Consider the following 16951-nt stretch of genomic DNA (forward strand, 5'->3'; position numbering starts at 1 on the left):
AGCATGATCATTACACAGGTGCACCTTGTGCTGGGGACAATAAAAGGCCACTCTACAATGTGCAGTTTTGTCACACAACACAGTGCCACAGATGTCTCAAGTTTTGAAGGAGCGTGCAATTGGCATGCTGACTGCAGGAATCTCCACCAGAGTTGTTGCCAGATAATTTAATGTTAATTTCTCTACCATAAGCCATCTCCAACGTCGTTTTAGAGAACTTTGCAGTACGTCCAAACGGCCTTACAACCGCGGACCACGTGTAACCACGCCAGCCCAGGACACCCACATCTGGTTTCTTCACCTGCGGGATCGTCTGAGACCAACCACTTGGACAGCTGATGACACTCAGGATTATTTCTGTCTTTAATAAAGCACTTTTGTGGGGGAAAACTCATTCTGATTGGCTGGGCATGGCTCCCAAGTGGGTGGGCCTATAACCACCCAGGCCCACCCATGGCTGCGCCCCTGCCCAGTCATGTAAAATCCATAGATTTGGGCCTAATGAATTTATTTCAATTGACTAATTTCCTTATTTGAACGGTAACTCAGTAAAATCATTGAAATTGTTGCATGTTGCTTTAATATTTTTGTTCAGTATACTTCTACGTCTGCGAGGAGGAGCCATTTAACAGATTCAGCTGTGAGGAGTCATTTAACTCAGGGGTTCCCAAATGTTTTCACTCAGGGCCCCCCTAATACAAAAATGTTAGCTGACATGCCCCCTCCCCCCCTCTGCCGACCGCCCCACAGTTTGGGAACCACTGATTTAACTAATTCAGCTATGAGGAGTCATTTAACTAATTCAGCACATGAGAATGTACTGAAACGGTCCCAAAAGAGTAAGCAACTGATGACTTGTGTTTTTATGTCACTAAAATAACATGTAATGAACGAACCCAATCCTTTGTAACAATCAGTGTGTTATAAATTATATCGTTGTGATCTGTGAAAAGTGACAAAGCAACTCGCTGTAACTTTTGTATTAAATACCAACAATAGGTGTGTTTGCAATGTACAGCAAGTATGTAGGCTATATGTATCTCGAAACCATTTCACATTCCCTCTACAACACAAGTAGAAGCTGGAACACGGAGGCTAGACTGTGGAAATATTCTCATAAATTCTCCTGATAGGCCATGATCAACATGCTCTCCATCTTCAGGGCAGGGAACATAAAATGGAGCACAGTCCCCATTCCATAATTATCAACATTATGTAGTTGTCTACATACTGCAGTTCATGGTCTGAATCATGGACATCATTGACATTGCCTCAGATACAATGGCTTGCGAAAGTATTCACCCCCTTGGCATTTTTCCTATTTCGTTGCCTTACAACCTGGAATGAAAATATATTTTTGGGGGGGTTTGTATCATCTGATTTATACAACATGCCTACCACTTTGAAGATGCAAAATATTTTTTATTGTGAAACAAACAAGAAATAAGACAAAAAAAACAGAAAACTTGAGTGCTTGGCACGTCTAGCCACTGGGATTTTTGCCCATTCTTCAAGGCAAAACTGCTCCAGCTCCTTCAAGTTGGATGGGTTCCGCTGGTGTACAGCAATCTTTAAGTCATCAGACAGATTCTCAATTGGAATGAGGTCTGGGCTTTGACTAGGCCATTCCAAGACATTTAAATGTTTTCCCTTAAATCACTCGAGTGTTGCTTTAGCAGTATGCTTAAGGCCATTGTCCTGCTGGAAGGTAAACCTCTGTCCCAGTCTTAAATCTCTTGAAGACTTAAACAGGTTTCCCTCAAGAATTTCCCTGTATTTAGCGGGATCCATCATTCCTTCAATTCTGACCAGTTTCATAGTCCCTGCCGATGAAAAATATCCTCACAGCATAATGCTGCCACCACCATGCTTCACTGTGGGGATGTGGTTCTCGGGGTGATGAGAGGTGTTGGTTTTGCGCCAGACATAGCGTTTTCCTTGATGGCCAAAAAGCTACATTTTATTCTCATCTGACCAGAGTGCCTTCTTCCATATGTTTGGGGAGTCTCCCACATGCCTTTTGGCGAAAACCAAACGTTTGCTTATTTTTTTCTTTAAGCAATGGCTTTTTTCTGGCCACTCTTCCATAAAGCACAGCTCGGTGGAGTGTACGGCTTGAAGTGGTCCTATGGACAGATACTCCAATCTCAGCTGTGGAGCTTTGCAGCTCCTTCAGGGTAATCTTTGGTCTCTTTGTTGCCTTTCTGATTAATGCCCTCCTTGCCTGGTCTGTGAGTTTTGGTGGGTGGCCCTCTCTTGGCAGGTTTGTTGTTGTGCCATATTCTTTCCATTTTTTAAATTTTTTCTCCCCTTTTCTCCCCAATTTTCGTGGTATCCAATCGCTAGTAATTACTATCTTGTCTCATCGCTACAACTCCCGTACGGCCTCGGGAGAGACGAAGGTCGAAAGCCACGCGTCCTCCGAAGCACAACCCAACCAAGCCGCACTGCTTCTTAACACAGCGCGCCTCCAACCCGGAAGCCAGCCGCACCAATGTGTCGGAGGAAACACCGTGCACCTGGCCCCCTTGGTTAGCGCGCACTGCGCCCGGCCCGCCACAGGAGTCGCTGGAGCGCGATGAGACAAGGATATCCCTACCGGCCAAACCCGGACGACGCTAGGCCAATTGTGCGTCGCCCCACGGACCTCCCGGTCGCGGCCGGCTGCGACAGAGCCTGGGTGCGAACCCAGAGACTCTGGTGGCGCAGCTAGCACTGCGATGCAGTGCCCTAGACCACTGCACCACCCGGGAGGCCCTTTTCTTTCCATTTTTTAATAATGGATTTAACGGTGCGCCGTGGGATGTTCAAATTTTCAGATATTTTTTTATAACCCAACCCTGATCTGTACTTCTCCACAACTTTGTCCCTGACCTGTTTGGAGAGCTCCTTGGTCTTCATGGTGCCACTTGCTTGGTGGTGCCCCTTGCTTAGTGGTGTTGCAGACTCTGGGGCCTTTCAGAATAGGTGTATATATACTGAGATCATGTGACAGATCATGTGACACTTAAATAAAGTCCACCTGTGTGCAATCTAACTAATTATGTGACTTCTGAAGATAATTGGTTGTACCAGATCTTATTTAGGGGCTTCATAGCAAAGGGGGTGAATACATATGCACGCACCACTTTTCCGTTTATTTTTTTGAAACGAGTTACTTTTTTAATTTCACTTCACCAATTTGGACTACTACAAAAATCCATTTAAATTACAGGTTGTAATGCAACAAAATATGAAAAATGCCAAAGGGGATGAATACTTTTGCAAGGCAGTGTACAGTATGTGCTGCATTTAAAATTAGTTAAAAAATGACATTTATATTTATTGTAAGTGACCCTGCACCTCTCTGAGATGACGAAGTCATGATGTAATTGGGAAGGAAGAAAAGAATACTTAAAATGTAAGACCCATGCATATACTGTATTGTACAAAATGTGTGACTTAACTTGTGTGACATACTGTAGTCAGTGATGACTGTGAATGAAAAGTGTGTGTCTACACTACATGGCCAAAAGTAAGTGGAACAATTCATTCCAAAATTATGGACATTAATATGGAGTTGGTCCCCCCTTTGGTGCTACAACACCATCCACTCTTCTGGGAAACTTCCCACTATATGTTGGAACATTGCTGCGGGGACTTGCTTACATTCAGCCACAAGAGCATTAGTGAGGTCGGGCACTGATGTTGGGCGATTAGGCCTGGCTCGCAGTCTGCATTCCTATTCATCCCAAAGGTGTTCGATGGGGTTGAGGTCAGGGCTCTGTGCAGGCCAGTCAAGTTCTTCCACACAGATCTTGACAAACCATTTCTGTATTGACCTAGCTTTGTGCACGGGGGGCATCGTCATGCTAAAACAGGAAAGGGCCTTCCCCAAACGTTTGCCACAAAGTTGTAAGAACAGAATCGTCTAGAGTGTCATTGAATGCTGTAGCGTTAAGATTTCCCTTCACTGGAACCAAGGAGTCTAACCCGAACTATGAAAAGCAGCCCCAGACCATTATTCCTCCTCCACCAAACTTTACAGTTAGCACTATGCATTGGGTCAGGCAGCATTCTCCTGGCATCCGCCAAACCCAGATTCATCAGATGGTGAAGCGTGATTCATCACTCCAGAGAACAAGTTTCCACTGCTCCAGAGTGTCCAATGGCGGCGAGCTTTACACTACTCCAGCCAATGATTGGCATTGCACATGGTGATCTTAGGCTTGTGTGCAGCTGCTCAGCCATGGAAACCATTCCATGAAGCTCCCGACAAACAGTTATTGTGCTGACGTTGCTTCCAGAGGCAGTTTGGAACTCGGTAACCAAGGACACACAATGTTTACGCGCTACTTGGCGTTCCCATTCTGTGAGCTTATGTGGCCTACCACTTCACAGCTAAGCCACTGTTGCTCCTAAATGTTTCCACTCCATAATAACAACACCCACAGTAGACCGGGGCAGCTCTAGCAGGGCAGAAATGTGACAAACTGACTTTGGTGCCACGTCGAAAGTCACTGAGCTCATCAGAACAGGCCATTCTACTGGCAATGTTTGTCTATGGAGATTGCATGGCCGTGTGCTCGATTTCATACACCTGTCAGCAATGGGTGTGGCTGAAATAGCCAAATCCACTAATTTGAAGGGGTGTTCACATATTTTTGGCCACGTAGTGTATGTGTTTTTAATGTCTTATCATATTTGTATGGTATTTAAAATAAAACTTGATTGGCTTCGGTAAATGTGTACGGTGTGTGTTTGACACGAGTATGTTAAAAGGGGTATTCCCAGGTAGCACATAACATTCTGAGAATCCTATGCTTGGTGAGAGCGTGTTGTCCTATGGTTATTTTGCATACAACCTTCCCACAACGTTCTGGGAATGGTGCAGGATAGTTGCTTGGCTTTGGAACATTCTCAGCACATTTAAGGAATTTGACAAAATAACAATTTTCTTGGTGTTTCATTACTTTAACAGAACGTTTCCTAAAAGTTCAAAATAAATTAAGTTACAATTCATTGCATTTTTGGTAATGTTCCAGGAATGTTCTCCAACTTGTTTGACATTGCGAATATTCTCAAATAGTTCAGAGAACGTTAAGAAACAACTTTATTCTGTGGGAATTTCAGGACTTCAGCATAACATTTTCTGTTTCCTCATTCTTCCATTTAAAGTCATGTTCTCAGAACATTAAAACTTTCCATTAAAAACACTAGTAACGTTCAAAGAACGTTCTAAGAAAAACATATACATTCCGTTCTCAGCGTCAACAAAACTCTCTCTATCCTCTAGCACACAGGTGTCAAACTCATTCCACGGGGGGCCGAGTGTCTGCGGGTTTTCGCTCCTCCCTTGTACTTGATTGATGAATTAACATCACTAATTAGTTAGGAACTCCCCACACCTGGTTGTCTAGGGCTTTATTGAAAGGAAAAACCAAAAACCTGCAGACACTAGGCCCTCCGTGGAATGAGTTTGACACCCCTGCTCTAGCATGTTAAGTGTGTTGGCCGCGCCCACTACTTGACCACACCTGATCTTAATGAGTGCTTGTTTCCTTTGAAATTGGGTCTGTTTTAATATACAAAACTGTTCATTTTAGTCTGAGTAAAAAAAAAAAACATGGCATGCTATTTCCGTCCATGTGGCACAGTGGCCTAAATCCATGTATAGAGAACAGAAGATCATAGGTTTGAATCTCACTGACGCACTGCCACAATAAAAAAATATGTGCGTTTGCATGATTAATACCTAAGGAAATTAATTTCCATGTGTCCTATCTGTGCTTGGAGTTCAAAACAGTTAACCTAAGCTAGCAGTGTTAATACAAGTCTTATTGAAACATTCAGTGAAAGTTAAGGAAATTATTTAAAAAACTCAAAATAACCTTTAATTTCCATTCTCAGAACGTTGATAAAACTTCCTAGGAAAACTTTCAGGAAACCATAGTAAAACGTTCTCAGAACCACTCAAAAATTTTAATTTTACTGGTAAGGAAACTTTTGGCTTCGTTCCTAGAACCAATGGGAAACCAAAAACATATGTTACCACAACTTCCAAGGAACCATATGTGCTAGCTGGGTTGGTTGCATGTCAGGGAGTTTGGCAACAGACTATGGGAACCAGACCAGACTAGCACCATGGTGTGTGATGTGTTCACAACACCTTCTCCAATCACAAAAGAAAGGCAATGAAAACACACACCCCTGCAGTGGAAATGGATCCGGGACCTTCGTCTCAAATTCCTCATACCCGCCATATGTGTTCGGAACAATAAACACACTACATCGAGGTCAATTGCAGAGAGATCTAATTCCTTTCTGTCTTGTGTCTGTAGAAACTGCCATCCACAGTTGGTACTCTAAACCAGCTCATTCCTCTGTACAGAAACGTGACCGCGTAGCTAAACTGAGTGATAGTATCTTTTGTTTGTGATTTTCAAAACAGTTTGGTTTATACATACAGAGTAGAGACAGTACTTGAGACAGGAAGGTTGACTTCACTTTTTATCAAGGGTTATTTGTTTTCTTAGAGGAGAGGTCACATCGTTTTGTTTTTACAAGGTTAAATACTCTGAATGTCACTACAAGGAAAAGCCATTGTATTTCAAGGCTGCACCTCAATCTTACATAAAGTGTCTATCGTCTTATGAAATGTAATTTTCTCTTCCTGCCTTGTGTTGCTCTTAAACCTGGAGCATTCATTAATCCATCAACAGGTGCTATTATTGGGGGTGAGGAATGGATAGACACACAATTCTCTTGGCATAAATTGTGGTAAAGACACTATGTATTGCCCGGCCAGGACACTCAAGTCTGAATCTGCAATGTGAAGTCTTAATAATCGTCACGAATTCATCTGAATAAACAACTGACTGCAGCAACCTTTGATTTGGATACACATTATGTGATGCTGGACACGTTCATTCACGTTCTCACCTCATGAAAAACAACTGACAGAGAGAAGTATAAATGGGCAGTATAAGGGTGGATTTACATGATTAAAATATGTCTAGTGAGATCTCGCTCTTCAACATCAGCCTTGGATGTGGTGTGGCCAAAGCTACATTCCTGCTTCATGTGTGCGTGCACCTATTAGCATACTGTAAATAGAATATAGACAAACTAAGTAAGGATAGCAATTCAAACTGCACACGTGCTTCTCATCTAAACCATATTGCACAGTTGATAAACGCAACGATTGACACATGTGTGGGTGTTTTAAAATCCTGCGTGCAGTTCTAAAGAAATCGCTAACTAGCGTTAGCACATTGACTGGAAGTCTATGGGTATCTGCAAGCACACTAAAAGATACCCATACACGTCCAGTCCTTGTGCTAACGCTAGTTAGCATTGGCTAGGGAAACTACCTCCAACTTCCTTCATACTGGACACAGAGACTTAAAAATGGTTCACCTGACTCTGTTTGAAGTAGATCAAGGGTCTCATTGACAAAATCCGGAAGTGTCCCTTTAAAAGGTAATTAGGGTAATTATTGGGAAAGGGAAAGGTGGATACCTAGTCAGTTGGACAATTGAATCCATTCAACCCGAGATGTGTCTTCCGCATTTAAACCAACCCCTCTGAATCAGAGGTAGTGTGGGAGACGTCGCTTAAAAGTGAGATTTCAATCTAAATCTGTCTCTTTACCCAAGTATCTCTCCTGGATCTACTTTGTGTCGTCAAAGTAGCGTAGTGTAAAGAGGCCCTAAGATTGCAACCAGCTGTCTACATTCAAAAGTGAGATGTAGCAATAAAGAGATCGGAAGTGTATTAGTGCTGCTAGGGGTATGTATATGAGTGCTTATTGAGGCCTCAGCAGTCACCACCACAGCGGGAGAGAGAGAGAGAGAGAGAGAGAGAGAGTGACTGTTGCTTTGCCACTCATGTCTGGAGAGAGGGAGTTTAATAGCCCAGCAGTATTACAGTGATTGGGTGTCGGTTCTCCTTTCAGTCAGTTCACAGCAGCAACAGCGTGAGACGACCAGTCTCACAGTATCTTTACATATACAACCAAATGGGGCTGAGGAGGAATAGAATGATGGCTTTCCTGTCAATTTCCTTTTCCTCCACCACCTGTTCAAACACAGAGGTCTCTTGAGACAGACACCCATGTTTAAGGAAATATTATTGATTTCTGTGAAACTAGCCTGTGGAGCTCTGTCTGTTCCTCTCTAAGGAAATGTGGTCTAGTACCCCTTCTGCTTGAAGCTATTTGTCAGTGAAGATACACTCCCAATCATATGTATTTGTCAGTGAAGATACACTCCCACCATATGTATTTGGACAGTGAAGGTACACTCCCACCATATGTATTTGGACAGTGAAGATACACTCCCACCATATGTGGTGGCATTTGCAGTTTGTTTTGAGTTGTTTTGCCGTAGTAAAAGATGACAGTATAGACTGGCTGTGACTGTGAGGCTGATTGAGCTGTGATGTGAATGCTGTAATACATTTGACACACTGCATCTCCCGCTACAAGAAACAGTGTAAAAAAAATAAAAAATAAATAAACTGTTGATGAACACATTTAAACACACAGAACTGTTGAACAAATAACAAAGATTAGCATTTTCTAAAGAGATAAAAAAGGGAACGTTTGCAACAGTTGATCATATACTGTAGGTGGTGGTAGACCTCATAAAAATAAAAAATAGAGTTCCTCAACACACAGTGGAGACCTAAGATCTCGGCAAGATGCATACAAATTGCATCAGTTACCTCGAGAATGAAACTGCTTGTGGATGGAACTGTGTCAGACCATGTTAATGCGTTCACATTTGCCAAGATGTTGGAATGTGTGACGCAAGTTAACTTTCTGGAATGAAAACAGCCCCCCCCCCCAATAATCAGGAGAAGAATCCGAAGACGGTGTTTCACCTTTCAATACACGATTGCTTGGGTGGGAAAACATCCGATACAACAGCCAATCGCAACTAGCTTCTCAGGACTTGAGTTGTGATGCACTGGTGTGGTGTGATGTGTGCATTAAAGCGGCAATCCGCAGTTTGAACAATAACAAAGCGGCACCCCGCCACTGATTTGGTAAACAGCTGAGGGATGGGGCTGGAATAATGTAACCACTCTCAAAATCCTTGTCAGAGCTTTGGATACAAGGACTTACCATCCATGATATCATCATTATAGTTGCGGGTATACAGTGTTTGTTTAGATTTACATTGAGTTAAAACAAGCTTATATTTTGGGTTCTGATGGGGTAGGACAACTAAGCTCATAAGTTATTTCCTTCAAGAATCAAAAGAGTATACATCATTCATTTAAAAGTCTAAAAATAAATGTACCAACTACAGATTGCCCCTTAAATAACACAAGAGCATTTCTCAACCTCCACAGCAAGTGTCTGCTTGCACTGTAGACTATACAGTGTTTGTTGAAATCAACACGGTAAATCCACATTCCTGTCATTATATTCAAGTTCACTTCCCTGTATTTCTTATGTCAAGGTTTTCACCAAATAAATAAATACATACAGGGAGTGAGTTTGGCATATGGCATTGTGACAAGACTTGCTGCCAGAGCTGTTATACTGCCAGCCTTACATGATTAGTCAGAGTTTACTACAGTAAGCAAAGCAGACACTATTGTTAATGTGTACACAGTACAGGTAATGTAGAGATGATATCAGTGAGAAGTGTTGGCCTGCAGCTCCCAGGAAGACAGGTAACATGATTATAGCCCTATGATTATAGCACCTGGCTCTTCAGTGCCAGAGAGATACAGTGTGGGAATTAGTAAACACAGATTCTACTGAAAAATCTCAACCCTGCAACATGCAATCCCGATCTCTCCCAATACACAACCCAAGCTCTCCCAGCCATACTGTATTATTCAAATCAGCAGCTGTAAACCAAGCACAGGAGATCTGAATAAACTATGCCGTGATCAGAGAGGAAAAGCTCTCCTCATTTAAACCCACTTTTCTACAACAACGAAAGGAGAAGAGATGCTCCGTGACTTAATTGAAACATTCAAACTTTACTCCAACATGATCTAATCTTTTATGGGTAGACTGGAACAATAAAAGGATAATGTGATGACATTATCCATGAGTTCACATCAATTACTGTCTCACTTTGCAACAATAAAACAGTGTTGCTGTCACAGACCTCGGACGATCAAAACAAAGCCACGCCTCATTCATGGTGGCTAGTCCTCTAGCGCTATAAAATGAAGACATAAAATCGTGTGCAACCCTTCCTATAAAGTGCCCAAGTTTCTCTAGATATCATAGCCACAACACTGTCATCAGTGAAAAACAAAGCCTAAGACGCCACCTTCTGGTGGCTTCTCCTTGCATCCGTCTCCATGGAGGTAGACACGTCAGAAAAGCTGGAAGAACGGAACTTCCTCATTGTCTAACTACAGAACCGACATAAATAACAGTTCGTGACATCAACCTACTGCTGCATAAAAATACATTAAAAAAGGAATACTTCCACCACAAATCAGATTTATTTGGTCTTATCGTGTACGATACACATGTAATGCAATGCCACCGTCAACAGAAGCAGACCGCAGGCTTTACAGCATTCTTATTGCTCTTATGATTATGTACATGGGGGGGATGATAAGTCATTGAAAACTGTAGGCTAAACCAGGAATAATACATTGGACCGTGTGTACACTCAAAGCAATCTTAGCTCCAGTAAAATACCGTTCACAAGGCTGTCCAAGGGAGGTTATAGTATTTCATAGTACTGACACTTCTGATAGAAGCACTTTAACCAAACAAGATACCATAGGAAAAGGCTGTATCAAATGCAAACAATCGACATAAAACAGGGATAAAAGTATCTTTGTATTGTCAGAATTGGTGGAGCTCGGTAATAGCGATACACTGCAATCAAAAGCAATTCATTAAAAAAAAGTCCCCCCCAAAAATGTATAAGCCCATTGCATAATTACAGGAAAACCATGTCAAAATATGTGGAATCTCCACATACAAAAGCAAAAGACAGAGTAAGCCTAAAAGTTGAATTTCAATGGCTTTCACATGGACGGCCGAGAGTCCTCACGGTTCCACAACCTAATAGAAAAGTTCCAAAAGTGTCATTATTGATCTAGTCAGAGTTAGTTGTGCTTGCTGGTGTCTAGACTCTGGTCTACTTCCTGTGTGTGCAGGAGGTCCGGGTTTAAGTTGCGTGTTTCGGCGATGAGACGTTTGACCCCCACCATCCACTGACTGACCTCGTTAACATGGTCCACTATCAGAGCCCGGTGGATCTCATCAGCAGCGTCCCAGTTACAACTCTTCAACTCTGACAGGAGCATAAAGACAGGAGCATCACAGACGTGGTTAGGTCATTTGAACATTCGTTTGTCTCATTTGTTTCATATAAAAATGGTGGGTGACCCATTTAAATCAGAGATGCAAACTGCTGAGGGACCAAAAAGGTGACACTTTTTTTGTTGTTGCACTGAAACATGCAAAGAAAATCCCTGCTAGGGGGAAATGCAGGTTTTAACTAATTAAACAACAAAGAATATGATCTACATGATCAGTCTCTGTGTGTAAAATAAAAAGTGAACCTCAATCACAGCTAAAAAAAAAAAAATGATAAAAGAAAGCAATCCGATGTTATTTGTTGCCTAGACTTTACTGCAAATGACACTCAAGTCTTGAGAGAAAACAATACACTAATACTGCAGTTAGCCATGACAGCCTTTATAATAGAACGCGTGTGACCACACACATCTAAATATTGCACTTAGGGGGAAAAAACATCTTAAAGTAGAAATAGAATGCCTGTTTGTTTCATTCTATTTTTGCTCTATTATAGTGGCCACTATAGTAGATATTGATCAAGTACACAAGGCTACATGTGTGCAAACAAACGTTTACAGAGTAAAATGTATTTTAATAATCCCCCTAAAAGGTATTTTAATCCCCCTAAATGTATTTTAATAATCCCCCTAAAAGTCACACACACACACATGCTGTCAAGTTCAACAACAAAAAGAATACATTTGGGCTACACTGCACATTATGACATTGTACACTTTCTGCAGAGAGTACACCTGGCATACCCCTTTTTATACACTGTATTGCAAAAGTGAGAAAGAGGGAAAGTGTGTGGTGTTCCTTTCACCTCTATAGTGGCATCCTGTTTAAGCCAGGCCCAGCTCCAGCTACACTCGATCCCTGAATTCACTTGTTTAACAAGCAACGCCTCATTTTCACCTAATTCTCTCATTCTGAAAATTAACCACATACTATAGAGGGAAAACATTAGTTCACAGATAGTAGTTAGTTAACTTTTCACACAGATTGCCAGGGTCCAGTAAGCAACTAACGAGTTATAACTTGAAGAACGGCAAGGAGTCTTATAATGTTGCCAGTTAATACTATAACGAATTGGTTCGGTTACTAACGTTGGCTCATCTGATGTTGTAACGTTAGCTAGCTGTCTGACTTTATTAGCCAGCTAATTTTCACACCATAAACTCAATTATTTGATCAGTTAACGTAAACTCACCCCATTCCGTACAAATGTGCGCAACCGCAACATTCAAACGAGGCTACAAAGAAAACTAATGGGACTGTAGCGACTGTGTTGACTTCAAAATCGGGGGTGTGAACTAGGTTTCTATTCAAGCGTTGATCGACATGGTAATGGCTCTATAGTATTGGAGAAAAGTTGAAAAAAACGGACCCTCCGTTACATGTCATGTCGTAACGTACAGAACGCATAAAGCAACTATTTCTGTCTTACAATCTCTCTCCACCAGGGGTAGCACTTCTCTCATCCTTTAAAAAACAAGAAATGGACAGTGACGGGGTAAGGGGGGGATACCTAGTCATTTTTTTGCGTCATCATTGCATGCAATCTGCTTGAATTATGCTTGAATTATGCAGGCAATCATTGCCTGCTTGAATTATGCAGGCAATTATGATCTGGAAGTATTACGTTTTTGGGGAGCTAAAATAAGGGCAATGGTACGGACCAAAGCGATGTACAAGTTTACGTTAGTAAGTCAACTTATTTTGCGCAACATTTCTCTGGCCAGCTAACAGAGAATTCGATCCAGCTAACGTTAGCAAGATACTTAACAATGCTAATACTTGTTTCCTCATTTCAAACTTTCCAAATGCCAGTTGTTTTTCGGTTACAGCTCATGAAGTACATTTCATCACCTTCTCACCCCCGTCTCCGTGGTCAGGCTTCTCATCTACCTCTTCGTTATCGTTAAGGGGACGTGCTGCTGTAAGATAACGGGAAAGCTGATGCTGTGACTAGCAAATGGGTTGTCTCTTCTCTCTTCAGTCACGTGCTGCATTCTGTTAAGTGAACGATGGGCTGAGCCTTGGATACAGTCAGTATTGCGCCAAACGCGCATTACCCTATTGCATACAGCCAGTAGTGATCCAACCCCCCCCCCCCCCCAAAAAAAAGAAAAATCTGGTATACACGAATGACGTAGGTCACTAGTTTGCATCCCTGATTTATTTTTCATCAGTAGAAATATGACCTCATCTATCAAACTACACAGGTTCTCCTACCTTGCACCAGTCCATTCATTCTTCTCCTAACAGGAAGTGACAGCTTCCCAGATTTCCACATGTCCTCAAAGAGCTTCAGACGCTTCGCCACATCATTACACACCTGTTTCTGCAAGGGGCACAAGTAAAACATTCAGCAATTTGGTTAGCAAAGCAGTGAGTGTCATTTCAAACAGTGCACTGCACCATATCACAGCTACATACAACATGCTATTTGTAATTGGTTTGTCAACTGTGGCTGGGAATTAGAGCTATAGAAATCATTCTTACTTTGACTGTGTGTCTACAAGCTGTCAGTGCCCAGTTGAGAAGAGTGACTACATCGTCGACATCTGGCTCACTCTCTGATTGGCTACTGGAAGAGTCTGTGTGCTCTACCACAGGGAAAGGTGGTGGAGGTGTGGCCATCATCATCACCCCAACAAGAGGGGCTGCGACAGGACATGGACGAGGGGGCGTGTTCATACTACATGGAGGGGCCAGTGGGTTGGTAGGAGGAGTCATTGGAGCTGTTCGGGAAGGAAAATCTCCTGGGACAGGACCTGTGGATAAATAGAACCAGGATGATTCATTATCTGCTCTGACAGTCTGGGGAAAGTACAGTCATCAGAAAGACAATCTCACAACCCCTGAGTAAACATCAAAAGTACCAAGGTACTCAAAAGATCAATGAATTTAAACCATGTTCAAGGCACAATTTCCAATTCTCTGCCAAAGTCTAGAACGTACAAGGGGATCCTGTGAGTTGAGGTGGGGGCACTCTCTTGTTGAGAGGGGTCCTCTTGGGACCACCTTGTGCTGCTGTCTGCAAACCATAGGAAAACTGTGGAGGGTCATTCCAGCCCCGCTCCTGATTACCTTAACAAAGGCAGAGAGGGTTTTATTTATTTCTTAAACTACCAATTTACTAACTACTCATTAGCAGCTAGCACACACGCACACAGTTGAAGTCGGAAGTTTCCATACACCTTACCTAAATACGTTTAAACTCAGTTTCACAATTCCTGACATTTAATCCTAGTAAAAATTCCCTGTCTTAGCTCAGTTAGGATCACCACTTCATTTTAAGAATGTGAAATGTCAGAATAATAGTAGAGAGAATGTAATATTTCAGCTTTTATTTCTTTCATCACATTCCCAGTGGGTCAGAAGTTTACATACACTCAATTAGTATTTGGTAGCATTGCCTTTAAATTGCTTAACTTGGGTCAAACGTTTCAGGTAGCCTTCCACAAGCTTCCCACAATAAGTTGGGTGAATTTTGGCCTATTCCTCCTGACATAGCTCTTGTAACTGAGTCAGGTTCGTATGCCTCCTTGCTCACGCACACTTTTTCAGTTCTGCCAACAAATTTTCTATAGGTTTGAGGTCAGGGCTTTGTGATGGCCACTCCAATACCTTGACTTTGTTGTCCTTAAGCCATTTTGACACGACTTTGGAAGTATGCTTGGGGTCATTGTCCATTTGGAAGACCCATTTGCGACCAAGCTTTAACTTCCTGACTGATGTCTTGAGATGTTGCTTCAATATATCCATATAATTTTCCATCCACATCATTTTCCATCCTCATGATGCCATCTATTTTGTGAAGTGCATCAGTCCCTCCTGTAGCAAAGCACCCCCACAACCTGATGTTGCCACCCCGTGCTTCACGGTTGGGATGGTGTTCTTCGGCTTGCAAGCGTCCCCCTTTTTCCTCCAAACATAACAATGGTCATTATGGCCAAACAGTTCTATTTTTGTTTCATCAGACCAGAGGACATTTCTCCAAAAGGTACAATCTTTGTCCCCATGTGCAATTGCAAACCGTAGTCTGGCTTTTTTATGGTGGTTTTGGAGCAGTGGCTTCTTCCTGTGGATATAGATACTTTTGTACCGGTTTCCTCCAGCATCTTCACAAGGTCCTTTGCTGTTGTCCTGGGATTGATTTTCACTTTTCGCACCAAAGTACGTTCATCTCTAGGAGACAGAACGCGTCTCCTTCCTGAGCGGTATGACGACTGCGTGGTCCCATGGTGTTTATACTTGCGTACTATTGTACAGATGAACGTGGTACCTTCAGGCATTTGGAAATTGCTCCCAAGGATGAACCAGACTTGTGGAGGTCTACAATTCTTTTTCTGAAGTCTTGGCTGATTTCTTTAGAGTTTTCCATGATGTCAATTAAAGAGACACTGAGTTTAAAGGTAGCCCTTGAAATACATCCACAGGTACACCTCCAATTGACTCAAATCAAAAGCTTCTAAAGCCATGACATTTTCTGGAATTTTCCAAGCTGCTTATAGGCACAATCCACTTAGTGTATGTAAACTTCTGACCCACTGGAATTGTGATACAGTGAATTATAAGTGAAATAATCTGTCTGTAAACAATTGTTGGAAAAATTATTTGTGTCATACACAAACTAGATGTCCTAACAGACTTGCCAAAACTATAGTTTGTTAACAAGAAATGTGTGGAGTGGTTGAAAAACGAGTTTTAATGACTCCAACCTAAGTGTATGTAAACTTCCGATTTGAGCTGAACATGAACATGAAACTGATTATGTTTATAATCATGATCAACATCATGTGATAACGTTACCTGTAGTCACGCTCAAATTAGATGTCATAAAGCAGTGGGGAAATAACTCAAGTGAAGAGGTAGTGTAAAGTCTATGCAAACGCATCTTCAAGATATTTTGACAACTTTGTTAGCAAGAGAGCAATGTAGTTTGATAGTTACTGCTAGCTAGCTTGTCTTCAAACTAGCTTGCATTATAACCCTAGCACAGTTGCAGTACACTGATGTCTATCGTTAGCGAACTTTTCTCGCTAAATAAACAAACTAGACCTATTCAATTGGACAGAACATACCTGGTTTGATGTAAAGGTCCTCCGCCTCCATGGCTTCTTTTCTTCTTTCATATACAACAAATCAACTTGTTTTCCGGGACACGTGGACAGGATGTTGAACATTGACATTACGCATGTCCGGTTGGTCAATAGAATAGAATGGAGTAAATTAGTACATTTTTCTGGTCTAGTAAACAGTGGATGACTTAATGTAGAGCAAAGTGCCCAGATTCTGGGTAATGAGACTAGACTTCATGTTGAAATAAAAGGCTCTTTCTTTGTAAGAGTTGTTGAAGTTGAACTTTGATAAACATAACACACAAAAAAACAGAACAGGATTTCCAAGCAATTTATTATTCCAGCATAGACCACCACAGTGTGGACCTAGTGAAGTATAACTGCGCGAAATAATCACAATTTAAAATAGTTTGCATTTACATGACATCCTATTTTCTTTTGTGCTAAAATATTGCAAATATATAGAGACATATGTATTTACTAGTAGTATAAATAGCAAAAACCAAAAAAATCTCAAGGTGCTACATTAGCATTTTTATGACATTACCTCTCCCAAGTTCTCCTGGATAAAATGTCCTCTCCCAACTTCTCC

General features: G+C 41.8%; 1 protein-coding gene across 3 annotated transcripts; it reads right to left on the reverse strand.

The window, feature by feature from the left end:
• Positions 1-10436: 10436 nt before the first annotated feature.
• LOC120057343 (steroid receptor RNA activator 1-like) lies at positions 10437-16455 on the reverse strand. 3 transcript variants are annotated; one of them, XM_039005925.1, is made up of 5 exons: positions 16363-16455; positions 14237-14365; positions 13778-14049; positions 13508-13616; positions 10437-11264 (listed from the first exon to the last, which is right to left on the reverse strand). In XM_039005925.1, the coding sequence occupies exons 1-5, from the start codon at positions 16391-16393 to the stop codon at positions 11077-11079; spliced, it is 729 nt and encodes a 242-aa protein (XP_038861853.1). In that variant the 5' UTR covers positions 16394-16455; the 3' UTR covers positions 10437-11076. The 3 variants fall into 3 exon arrangements, with proteins under 3 accessions (XP_038861853.1, XP_038861851.1, XP_038861854.1); XM_039005923.1 differs by having other exon boundaries at positions 14237-14357; positions 16363-16432; XM_039005926.1 differs by lacking the exon at positions 14237-14365 and having other exon boundaries at positions 16363-16448.
• Between the last annotated feature and the right edge of the window lie 496 nt (positions 16456-16951).

The sequence above is a fragment of the Salvelinus namaycush genome, chromosome 12 (assembly GCF_016432855.1).
Source record: "Salvelinus namaycush isolate Seneca chromosome 12, SaNama_1.0, whole genome shotgun sequence".
Taxonomy (NCBI): Eukaryota; Metazoa; Chordata; class Actinopteri; order Salmoniformes; family Salmonidae; genus Salvelinus; species Salvelinus namaycush.